The 12519-nt window shown below is 51.6% G+C and overlaps 1 protein-coding gene across 1 annotated transcript in view; it reads right to left on the bottom strand.

Moving 5' to 3' along the window:
- AGBL1 (AGBL carboxypeptidase 1) overlaps positions 1–12519 on the bottom strand; it is a 226078-nt gene that overhangs the window by 154526 nt on the left and 59033 nt on the right. Inside the window, exons 10-15 of the mRNA XM_059678428.1 lie at positions 11513–12081; positions 10853–10936; positions 10538–10618; positions 9257–9405; positions 8279–8366; positions 5081–5225 (exon numbers count right to left, since the gene is read on the bottom strand). Coding sequence (XP_059534411.1) covers positions 5081–5225; positions 8279–8366; positions 9257–9405; positions 10538–10618; positions 10853–10936; positions 11513–12081 — 1116 coding nt within the window. The remainder of the gene's footprint in view (positions 1–5080; positions 5226–8278; positions 8367–9256; positions 9406–10537; positions 10619–10852; positions 10937–11512; positions 12082–12519) is intronic.

The following is a 12519-nucleotide window of genomic DNA, read 5'->3' as shown; positions in this document are numbered from 1 at the left end:
ATAAAGTTATATCACTGATGATTGGGAAAAGAGCGTAAAGAAAAAATAATGACCATCAGCCACCCTAAGACAACTGTCACTAGCCGTTGTAGCTATTTCTTTGGGATGCTTTCGTTGGATTTTTTTTTTTTGCATAATTTTTGTTTCATTATAAATTACGGAATGGGTATCTTCCAATCAGGCCAACGTAGGAAATAATCTCACGCCATCCTATAGAAAGAGAACAGCCCGGCCTGTGTGGCTCAGTGATTGCGCGTTGATCTGTGAACCGAGAGGTCACGGTTCGATTCCCGGGCAGGGCACATGCCAGGGTTGCGGGCTCGATCCCCAGCAGGAGGCAGCTGATCCATGATTCTCTCTCATCATTGATGTTTCTATCTCTCTCTTCCTCTCCCTTCCTCTCTCTGAAATCAATAAAAAACACATTTTTAAAAAAAAAGAGAGAATATATGGCAGCGGTTCTCAACCCGTGGGTCGCGACCCCGTTGGGGGTCGAACGACCCTTTCACAGGGGTCGCCAAAGACCATCGGAAAACACATATATAATTACATATTGTTTTGGTGATGAATCACTATGCTTTAATTATGTTCAATTTGTAACAATGAAATTGGGGGTCACCACAACATGAGGAACTGTATTAAAGGGTCTCGGCAGCCGAAACTGGTTTGGCTCAGTGGATAGAGCGTCGGCCTGCGGACTGAAGGGTCCCAGGTTCGATTCCGGTCAGGGGCATGTACCTGGGTTGCGGGCACTTCCCCAGTGGGGGCTGTGCAGGAGGCAGCTGATCGATGTTTCTCTCTCATGGATGTTTCTAACTCTCTATCTCTCTCCCTTCTCTCTGTAAAAAATCAATAAAATATATTTTAAAAAAAATAATAAAAAAAATAAAGGGTCTCGGCATTAGGAAGGTTGAGAACCACTGATATGTGGTCTAATGGTCACGGCCTAACCTTGGCGAATACTTTCCATGTATCAAGTTACCTCATCATTACAACAACCCACATAGTAACTGCTTTTATAGTTCCCATTTTACAGATGAGAAAACTGAGGCACCGAGCAGTTAAACAGCTTGTCCGTGGCTGCACGGCAAAAAAACCCACTTCTTTCTTTGTGTTCAAGACCCTGGAATTCGGGGACTGTTGGGGCCAATGACGTCACCCTTCACGCACCTCTGGGCCCCTTCAGAATGGCCTCTCACGCTCCCCTCCGAACACCTGGACCCGTGGCTGGTGCCTGTCCTTCGTCCTGGCCCCTCCAAGGACGAGTCTCTGTCTATTGATCCCCTGACAGCACTGACTGATGACTTGCTCGTCGCCTCTTTGTTCTACGACACGGAAGTCCATTTCTCCCGTCTGACACCGTGTTGAACTCTTTATTTCACTCTGAGCCCTTTATTAGCACGTGTGCGGAGGGCATTCTGATTCCATCTTCTCTCTCCTTTTCCCTCTCCCTCTCTCCCTCTCCTTCCCCGCCTACACTAGTGTAAGCTCAATTCATCTCTAAGGGTAATTAGTGGCGGGAGCCTCGACCATGGTAGAGCTGTATGTCTGGTGAAAAAAAAAATGTATCCTACCCTTTAAGAGCCTGAGGCTCTTCCAACGTGTGGATCCCACTTGGGATCACTTTTTTTGTCTCTTGCCAACGCCTCCGGTTATAAGTGCTCCGTGAGATCGCGTTTTCTTAGCCTCTAAAATGCCCATCAGAAACTTTCAGGGTCCTATTTTCTTTAAATAAATATATATGTTTCGGAGAGGAAGGAAGAGGGAGAGAGAGAAAGAAACATCAATGATGAGAATCATCATGGATCAGCTGCCTCCTGCACGCCCCCTCCTGGGGATGGAGCCTGCAACGGGCATGTGTCCTGACCAGGAATCTAACCATGACCTCCTGGTTCCTAGGTTGACGCTCAACCACTGAGCCACGCTGGCCGGGCTGTGGTCTTATTTTCAAATAATACCTCTGGCTTCCAAGGGGTAATCCATAACATAATCCAAACACTTAAACAAGTTTTGCTAACAACACTTTAAACAATCATTGCAATTATTGACGGCTTGATATGGATGACTACAATTGAATTCCTTTTGCTTGCTTCATAATTATAACAATATTGTATTTCTTTCTTTTCGCTTTAATACTCTAATTTGGATAATTATCCAACAGAGCTCCTGGCAACCATCTGGAAGATTTCAGAGAGGAAGGGAGAGGGAGAGAGAGAGAGAGAAACATCAGTGAGGAGAGAGAATCATGGGTTGGCTGCCTCCTGCACGCCCACACTGGGGATCAACCCAGCAACCCGGGCGTGTGCTCTGACTGGGAATCGAACCATGACCTCCTGGTTCATAGGCCAACGCTCAACCACTGTGTCTCTCACATCAGTGTTTCTCTCTCTCCCCCTCTTCCCTCCCTTCTACTCTGTCTGAAAATCAATTGAAAAAAATATCCTCAGGTGAGGATTAAAAAAAAAAAAAATGCCAGGGTTCAGGAACTCAACCATCAGAGATTATAAAACCCTACAACTCAATGACTACCTCACCTATCAAAGTGGACTGCGTGCCCAGCCTGTGTGGCTCAGTGGTTGAGCGTGACCTATGAACCAGGAGGTCACGGTTCGATTCCCGGTCAGGGCACATGCCCGGGTTGTGGGCTCCATCCCCCAGTGCGGGTCGCGCAGGAGGCAGCCGATCCATGATTCTCTCTCCTCATTGATGTTTCTCTCTCTCTCTCCCTCTCCCTTCCTCTCTGAGATCAATAAAAATGTATGTATTTTTTTAAAGTGGCCTGCATTACAGTGGCTAAGGACTGTACCGGTCTGGCCCTGCCCACACATCCTAAACTTCTACATGTAAGGACACAGCGACAGACGTCAAAGACCCAGGCTGGGCTCCCTGCTCGGCCACTCGCTGGATGTGATTCCTCGGCCTCCCTTTCTGCATCTATAAATGACGGGCGTGGGCGCGACAACTCCCAGACCCCTTTGCATTCTAACGTGTGATGCCAGCGGCCACTGAGCATCTCCGCAGCAGCCAAGACAGTCTAAGCAGTGAGCAGAACGCCGTCGAAGGCAAACACGGGCACTGAAGGAGTCTCGGCCCCGGGGGACACCTGGGCGTGCAGGTCCCAGGTGAGACGGGAAGACAGGCCGGGGAGGGGCCGTCTGCCTGCTGCCTCTCTCCAGGCCCGGCGGGCAACAAGCATGTTTTATAACAAACACGGCTCGTTCCAGCCTTGCTCGGGGCGTGCGTGTCTTGGATGAGCGTCTTGAGCTCCTACAGGGGATCCACAGATAATACTAGTTGTGTATCTCGCAATCTGGGAAACAGCAAAAATCTCTCTCCAGGCAGCACGGCAGATGGGGAGAAGGGCGGGCCGGCTTCCCCGAAGCAGCGAGCCGCGTGGCTCCAGCGATGCCTTTCTCGGCGGAGAGAAGAAAGAAAAAAAAAATCCCCATTTATAGGCAAGCGTCTCTGCCGGTGGAAGGCAAAGACGTTCTCGGTTATTATCTTCTCGATCTCCTCGGCGCAGATGTGGCGCGAGCACACTCATCCTTCAGGCTAAGCGATAGCTGCGCTCACAGATACACGTATTATTATACATATGCTAATGACGTTTTTCATGAACACAGAGGACGAACGTGCTTCGCGGAGATGCGTTCGCTCATTGATCCTCAGGGTGCCCGGGAGATCGCTAGGGGCGAGGGCCGGGGTGCCAGCTCTCTCAGATGCCAGGCGACCGCAGGGTGTATGCAGTTTGCTCGAGTTTGTCGGGTGGACCGTCTGCAGGGCCTGAGAGGACGCAGGATGCTAACTAACCTCAGGTCTGGACTGGCCCACACCGCACCCCTCTCATACACACAGCAGAGCCCGGCTGGTGTTGCTCAGTGGGTTGAGCTTCGTCCCATGCACCATGGAGGTCGCTGGTTCGATTCCGGTTGGGGCACACGCCCAGGTTGCAGGCTCCATACCCAGTAGGGGGCGTGCAGGAGGCAGCCGACCTGTCTTTCTCTAACATCGATGTTTCTATCTTCTCTCCCTCTTTCTAAAACATCGATAAAGACATATTTATAAAATGCAAACACCAGAGACCTCACTGCAGTCATTCGGCATTTTGTTCATCTCCTTTTCTCCACCCTGATCCTTCTAACGCCGGCACCCGCAGCTGTGGGAACCCCCGGGAAAGCTACAAGGCTTCTGTCAGGGACTCAGGGGGTTCCCAAGATTTATCTTCCTGCTTCCCTCCTCTCCAGAGTCCACGGGCTGCCAATCTGCATCTCAGCTCACCGCACGCTTCCACCCCATTTCAACTCCATCACCTCACTTGTCTCACCACCTCACTTTATTTTACCAAAAAAAAAAAAATGTTTTTATTGATTTCAGAGAGGAAACAAGAGGGAGGAAAAGAGAAACATCAATGATGAAAGAGAATCATGGATCAGCTGCCTCCTGCACACCCCACACTGGGGACCGAGCCCACAACCCGGGCATGTGTGCGGATGGGGAATCGAACTGAGACCTCCTGGTTCCTAGATCAACGCTCAACCAGAGCCATGCCAGATGAGGTCAGCACCTTGTATTTTAACTTGAGGGCTTCTGAGAGCTAAGCCCCTAGGGTCTAGACAGTGGTCAGCAAACTGCAGCTCGTGAGCCACATGCAGCTCTTTGGCCCCTTGAGTGTGGCTCTTCCACAAAATACCAACTTCTGCACACAGACCACGAAGTTTCAATCACACTGTACGTGCACGCCCACACGTGGTATTTTGTGGAAGAGCCACACTCAAGGAGCCAAAGAGCCGCATGTGGCTCACGAGCCGCAGTTTGCCGACCACGGCCCTAGGGCACACCGCACCTCCTACACGCAACCTGGCAGTGAGCAGCTCGGCATGTCACTCAGGCTGTCAGAATGTCGCTGGCCACGCCCTCAGCCTCCTGCTGTGTCCAAGAGATGGGACCCAAATACTAGTAAAGCCACTAAGTCAGTGACCACAGACCCTGGCTCCCTGGGGTTCGGGGGCGCCTGAATGTTCCCGGGACCACCTCAGAGAGCCCCCTCGGTCCCGGGGTCATGCCGGAAAGAGGACGTTACCATGAGGGCTGTGTAGGTGTAGGGGTAGTGGTAGGCCAGGTAGCAGACGTCGCCATGGTGCGGGAAGGTGACGGAGAAGGTGAGGGTGTAATAGCACTTCCTGGACGTGCCCCCTGTGACAGCCATGCTCTCGCGATAGTGATTCCTAAAAGAGAAAGGAGAAGAGAGGAGGGTGAGGGAGGAGGGAGGGAAACAGGCATTCGGAGTCCTAGGCCGCCAATATGGCCACTCGAACGGTGAGTGATGGCACGAGTGAGCCATCAGCAATGTCTAGGCTGGTCCACAGGGCCGAGGGGGCTCAGTGGTTGAGAGTCAACCTACGAACCAGGAGGTCAGAGTTCGATTCCCGGTCAGGGCACATGCCCGGGTAGCAGGCTCGATCCCCAGGAGGGGGCGTGCAGGAGGCAGATGATCCATGATTCTCTCTCATCATTGATGTTTTTCTCTCTCTCCCTCTCCCTTCCTCTCTGAAATCAATAAAAATATATTGAGGGGGAAAAAGTCTAGGCTGGTCCGTCTGTCTCCTCATGGTGGCGTACATGTCATGGGACTTTTTCTGATGTGTCTGAAAATGAGTCTATAGAGCCACTGAGACAAAAAATGTGAGTAATTCGGGTTACTTGGGGTTCTTCTGCCGACATCCACTTTTTTTTTTTAACCCAAATTTGGGGTTTCCCAGCCTCTGCCTCTCCCCAGATCACCCAGAATGCAGTTGTTCTCCTCCCTCCCACCTGCCCCAGGGGGCTCATGAGCAATCACTGCTCTGTACTGAGTTCCAACTCGAAACGTAACAAGGCGCCTGATCACTGCAACAGCCCATCGTGCAGATGCAGAAACAAAGGCTCGGAACACTCGACCTGCCGGAGGCGGAAAAGCCAGTCCGCAGTCCGTGCAGGACTCGAACCCAGATCTGCCTGTCTGCCAGGACTCTGTTCCCGCCTCTCCACACCACCTTCCTCCCGAAGGGACACACATCTGTCATCCCCAACGCGGCCTGGCTTCTCCTAGCTCGAGACCGCATTCTTTCCTTTGTCAAGGATGAAGAAGCGATTTGGAGATTTCAGAGAATGGCATCCAAGTCCATGGCCCCCGGAAGTACGTTTCCAAACAATAGGCTGCACCGTCACGCAAAACGCGCCCAGACGCCCATGAGGAGGTGACCGTCTTCCAAGTCCTACACCAGGTAGAGTAGAAGCAGGGGTGAAGCAAAGAAGCCATCCCAAGCGGATCAACCCCAAGACGACGCTGCGAAAAAGGGAGAGATGGACTGTGCACCCCAGGCATCCTCTGTTAGGGAGAGCTGTTCTGTTTGGTGGTTGAATGGCGATACACACAGGGACCCTGAGCTTCGATCGCATTCCTGGGAATATGTTAACATAAGGTGGTGAATCGTTGTAAAACAAAGGACGCTATGAAGTAGCAACCTTATCCATTCATCTCCGTGGCATTCACGGCTGGGAAATGAAAAATGGATTACATGATGCATTGATGGTTTCCATGTCAGCCCTCTGTTCTTCTTTGATCACAGAACAATGGTCTTGTTAATGAGCCTAAAAGCTATTAACAGTAACGTTGGCTTTCTCGGGGCTTAGGCCAAAGTGAATTTTTTAAAAAATATAACTATCAATGATGAGAGAGAATCATTGATTGACTGCCTCCTGCACACCCCCCACTGGGGATCGAGCCCACAACCCAGGCATGTGCCCTTGACCGGAATCGAACCTGGGACCCTTCAGTCCGCAGACCGATGCTCTATCCACCGAGCCAAACCGGCCAGGGCCCAAGGTGAATTTTGGATGTGTGGCTTCTTCCCTCCCAGGTTGGCAGACTTTTTTAAAAGTATATTTTTATTGATTTCAAAGAGGAAGGGAGAGAGAGAGAAAGAAAGAGAGAGAGAGAGAGAGAGAGATCAATGATGAAAGAGAATCACTGATTGGCTGCCTCCTGCGTGCTCCCTACTGGGAATCAAGCCCACAACCCAGGCATGTGCCCTGACTGGGATTCGAACCATGACCTACCAGTTCATAGGCCAGTGCTCAACCACTGAGTCACACCAGTCAAGCTGACTATAGTTTTTAAGGGGCTTCTTGTAATCCGAGAAAAAGATAAGACTTAATTTATCCAAGAAAATAAGTACTAGCCTACCATTTTTATTAAAAAAACAACAATAAACGAAACAAAAAACCACTAGCAATGAGCTGATAATTATATATTTTCTACCTGTTCCAACAACTGCTATCCCTTTTTTCCATGTGAATTGGTATTTTATTCCCCCCTCCACCCCGCCCCTCGGAATGCACACATAAGCAACTCACAGGGCTGGGATTCTTTTATCAAGAGCTATGGATAATATCAGTTTCATGACAATTTAACAGGACACATCATTGAAAGTGGTTAGTAGTCAAGGGTTGAAGATGAATTTTGAAGGCCCTTTCTCTTTTATTTAAAAAAAAAATCATCTGACTCTGTGTATTTGTCATATATTCGCTCTCATCCACTTTGCAAAACTGAAGGACAGGATGAACAAGAATAGACCAGAAAGACAAGTATCACCCGATCTCACCCATATGTGGAATCTAAAGAACAAAATAAACTGATGAACGAAACAGATTCAGAGACACAGAAGCGTAGAACACAGGCTGACGAATCTCAGAGGGAAGGCAGGGGTGCGCGGGTGAGAAGAGGTCAGCCAAAGACTGTGTGTGCATATATGCATAACCCCTAGACGGGGAGGGGGGAGGGGTAGGGAGACAGCTCTCTCACATTGATGTTTCTCTCTGCCTCTCAATGAGGGGACAAGGGGGACATCTGTAATTCTTTCAATAACAGAGGGGTTTCTTTGTTTGTTTGCTTGCTTGTTTGCCAAAGAATAGGAACAGAATTTCTCAGGCTTTTTTGCTCACGAAAAACCAACAGGAAAGAGGAAAAGAGTGACAGCTTGACGCACTAATCACAGGTTGAGTCTGTACAACTTCAGTAGCCAACCAGGTCTCCAGGTGCTAATGTGCCTGCAAACAGACAGACCATCTTCAGCAAATCAAAAGCTACTGCTTCAGATCTCCTGCGGGCACCATTTCACATGCTTCTGAAGGGCGGGTCAATTGCCACGGGGACAGGGACAAGTACGGCAGACGAGCCCCAATGGCTGAGGTGTGTAAGAGCGACATGGCAAAGAGACTATCCAATGTCTGGACTCACTTGTAATAGCAGATTTCATAGCCCGTCCGCTTCCAGGTGGGCCTCCCGCGAAGAGCCTCCTTCACAGAATACATGGTGGGCTGCATTCCTACACAGAATAGAGGCCGGGTTAGTCCTCGGGGGTGAGAGAGCTGTAGCCGGCTGTCTGGTGGCCCTCAAGGATACCCAGGCCTGAAGTCTGCAACCTGTGGATGTCACCCTCCACCGCAAGAGAGGCTTTGCAGACATGATTAAAGGCTCTTGAGCCCAGCAGGTGTGGCTCAGTGGTTGAGCGTTGACCTATAGACCAGGAGGTCACAGTTCGATTCCCGGTCAGGGCACATGCCCAGGTTGTGGGCTCGATCCCCAGTGTGGGGTGTGCAGAAGGCAGCGGATCCATGATTCTCTCTCATAGATGTTTCTGTCTCTTTCTCCCTCTCCCTTCCTCTCTGACACCAATAAAAATCTTTTTTAAAAAATAAAAAAAGTTCAAGGCAGGGCAGGGGAGACAGGAAGTAGAGGAGAACCATGGGTGGTATGAACATCCCACGGCAGACTTCGGCTTTCCCTGCCATAGGAGCAGTTTGCCATGCACTGGCCACCGTCTTGCCATACCCGAAAACCAAAATGTGTCAACTCAGCCCTGGCTGGTTTGGCTCAGTGGCTAGAGCATCGACCTGTGGACTGAAAGATCCTGGGTTCGATTCCAGTCAAGGGCACGTACCTCCGTTGCAGGCTCCCAACCCTGGTTGGGGGCGAGCAGGAGGCCACCAATGGACGTGTCTCTCTCACATCGATGTTTCTCTCTGCCTCTCCCCCGCCCTTCCACTCTCTCCAAAAGTCAATAGAAAAAATATCCTCGGGTGAGGATTAAAAAATGTGTCAACTCAACTTCAAACGCTTCGGGAAGCCAGCGGGACTCTGGTAAGGATCCAAACGCTCTCAAGATGACACCATCCCTGTGTTACCCAGAAAGCCGCCGCCCCCACCAGCTCCTACCGTAGTTAAACTGGCTGTTGGGCTTCTCGTAGTTGATGATGTTGAAGCGGTACGGGGTGGCGGCCCTCATGCCCCGCACCTTGAAGTTGAACCACTGCTGGTACTGGGTGCAGTTGATGTCAGTGTTGATCAGCAAGTCGTACTCAAACCTGCCAAGGTGGGAGCAAGGGCGGAGGGTGAGAGGTCTTTAAGGGAACCTCCCACATTCCCACACTGAGAATCGGCAGATCTCGGGTTCCCGCGGGCAGATCTAAGACCCAGGGTGGATGGCGGGTGAGTGACACTTGGCAGCCACATGTCACAATATCGGACGCGGGCTGTGGACATGCCCGGCCAGCAGCGCACAGGGTCTTGGTATCAGAAGCGTCCGTTACACGTCCAGTGATTAAACCGCAATCAAGTGTCTAGCGAGCTGGAAGAATGCAAGTGTGCTACGGGCGTGGAGAAATGTCAATCCCAGCTGGTTGGAGAGCCTGTGACTAAAGCGAGACATTGCCTGGGAGCCTGTCTCCTCACATGGAAAATGAAAATAGTGTCCCAACTTCCAGTGCTGCTCGTAAAGATTAATTAATATGGTGCATGACCCAGTTGAGGTGGCTCAGTGGTTAAGCACTGACCTAGGAACCAACCAGGAGGTTATGGTTCAATTCCCAATCAGGGCACAATCCCAGGTTGCAGGCTCGATCCCCAGTGGGGGGCGTGCAGGAGGCAGCCGGTCAATGATTCTCTCTCATCATTGATGTTTCTATCTCTCTCTCTCCCTCTCCCTTCCTCTCTGAAATCAATAAAAATATTTTTTTTAAAAGAACTGACTCTTGGAATTCACTTGTGGTGGTTGCCAATTTGCATGGTGTAAGCACCACCACCACGGCTGATGGCAAGCTGCCAATCAATGAGAGGTCACTAAAAGCAGAGGGGAGAGATGGTCATACCTGCTCTCTTGAGCTGCCCGGGGCCACCCCGCTGCAGCTTTCTTTTATTTATTTTATTTATTTTTTTTTTTGGTTAATCCTCACCAGAAGATTTTTATTTTTTCCCATTGATGTTTTTAGAGAGAATGGAAGGGAGGAGAGAGGAGATAAAGAGAGAGAAGCATCGATGTGAAAGAGACACATTGATAGGTTGCCTCCCACACATGTCCCGACCAGGGCAGGGGATTGAGCCTGCAACCAAGGTGCGTGCCCTCGCCTGAGATTCGAACCCGAGACCCTTCGGTCCTCTGGCCAGCGCTCTAACCACTGAGAACACCGGTCAGGGCCCAGTGCCGTTTCCTGTACTTACTCACGCACTTGGATGGCTTTGCGCAGGTTTCCGGACTCGAACTTGGAGGAGAACCACAGGCAGTTGGGAGCCGTGCCTTGCCTGTAAGGAAGGAGGGGATGTGGGCACGGGCGTTACTGCCGCGGCTGGGTCCGGAGTGACATGTCTGAGAGGTGAGCTCTCTCTTCTAGGCTTGGAAGCCTCATGCTCGCCCTGCTGAGGGTAGGAGCAGGGAGGCCTCGCGAACAGGAAGCACGCTCCTGCCTCACAGCGCTGACAGAACTCTCCATGCTGCGCCCACCTCCCTCCCTTCCACCGACGGTCATGTCCACCTACCAAGGCTCGTCCACACTGAAGACGACTTTGTCTATCACGTCGCTGGGCTGAAGGAGCCTCCGGATATCCTCGAGTACCTTCACCCTGCGAAGGAAAATTAGAAATGCTTTCAAGGCTGACCCTCACTCCTTCCCCCACTCGTCCAATGATCCTCTTGGGAGTCATCGGAAACATAGGAAAGTTGCCCGGCGGGTGTGGCTCGGTGGTTGAGCGTCAACTCAGGAACCAGAAGATCGCTGGTTCGATTCCCGGTCAGGGCCCATGCCCAGGTTGTGGGCTCAATCCCCAGTAGGGGGCGTGCAGGAGCAGCCAGTCGATAAAGTTCCTCTCTCATCGATGTTTCTCTCTCTCTATCCCTCTCCCTTCCTCTCTCTCTCCCTCTAAAAATCAATAAAAACAGCCCTAGCTAGTTTGGTTCAGTGGATAGAGCATCGACCTGCAGACTCAAGGGTCCCAGGTTTGATTCCAGTCAAGGGCACGTGCCCGGGTTGCAGGCTCCATCCCCAGTAGGGGGCGTGCAGGAGGCAGCCGATCGTTGATTCTCTCTCACCATTGATGTTTCTCTCTCTCTTTCCCTTCCTCTCTGAAATCAATAAAAATATATCTTTTAAACAAAAACAGAAGAGAAAAACATAGCTCCTGAGTCAGGACCACCCTCACCTTTGGATCCCACGCTTGCGTTCCAACAGGGGTTCCGGGGAGTGCGATGGGCAGTGGCCCCAGAGGTCAGGGAACGCCGGCGTCTTGAAGTCAGCCACGGACTTGGTGCCTCTGGCTTTGGCCAGATAGACAAAGGGGTCGTGAAAGGGCACGTGCTGGGGGTGTGTCTGCAGAAGCTCATGGATTCCATCCGCAGTGCCCCCAGGGGGAGTGGAGCTGGGAGGGGAGGCGCCTGTCCTTGCACAGGAGGTCATGTCCATGTCCCAAGCATCCTCTTGGAGGAGAGTCTCAAGGTCAAGGACTTCCTTTCCGGAAGGATCCACCCCAAGCCCGTTGGGCTGGGCGTGTGGGTGCGGGTTCGTTCCAGGTCCATTTTTGGAAACGGGGTGCACGGGGGACCGCCCCATCTTGGCCTTGCTCAGGAGGGACGTCTCGGGGACAGCTTCCCTCTCCTGTCCCCGGGAGCTCTGGTCCTCATCCAGGCGACGCTGCTTCAGGGAGGCGGCGGTTGGAATGTGGAGGTGGTTGGCGTCAGGGTGGACGTCATCTCCGGGTGTGGGCTCCAGGGCCTTGGGGGGTAAAGCAGACAAGAACGTGTCAGTGTTCCCTCCCAGGGAGACAAAACGACCCCTCCCTGCCCTCACTCTCTGGGCCAGAGCTCAGCATAAACCCTGTGGATCAAGGAGCTTTCGCCAAGGTCTGCCACAGAAAGACTACGCTTCAAGAGTCAAAGACATGGCCCTGGCCGGTCTGGCTCAGTGGATAGAGCATAGGCCTGCGGGCTGAAGGGTCCCGGTTCAATTCCCCTCATGGGCGTGTACCTCGGTTGCAGGCTCGATCCCCAGCCTTGGTTGGCGCTCTTGTCGGAGGCAGCCGACCGATGTGTCCCTCTCACATCAATGTTTCGCTCTCTGTCTCTCTCCCTCCCTCCCGTCCACTCTCTCTAAAAATCAACAGGAAAATATCCTAAGGGTGAGGATTTTAAAAAAAGAGAGAGATATTCAAAC

Source organism: Myotis daubentonii, chromosome 21 (assembly GCF_963259705.1).
Source record: "Myotis daubentonii chromosome 21, mMyoDau2.1, whole genome shotgun sequence".
Lineage (NCBI taxonomy): Eukaryota > Metazoa > Chordata > Mammalia > Chiroptera > Vespertilionidae > Myotis > Myotis daubentonii.
Note: the sequence above shows the minus strand (reverse complement) of the source record. Positions and strands in the feature narration are given on the sequence as shown.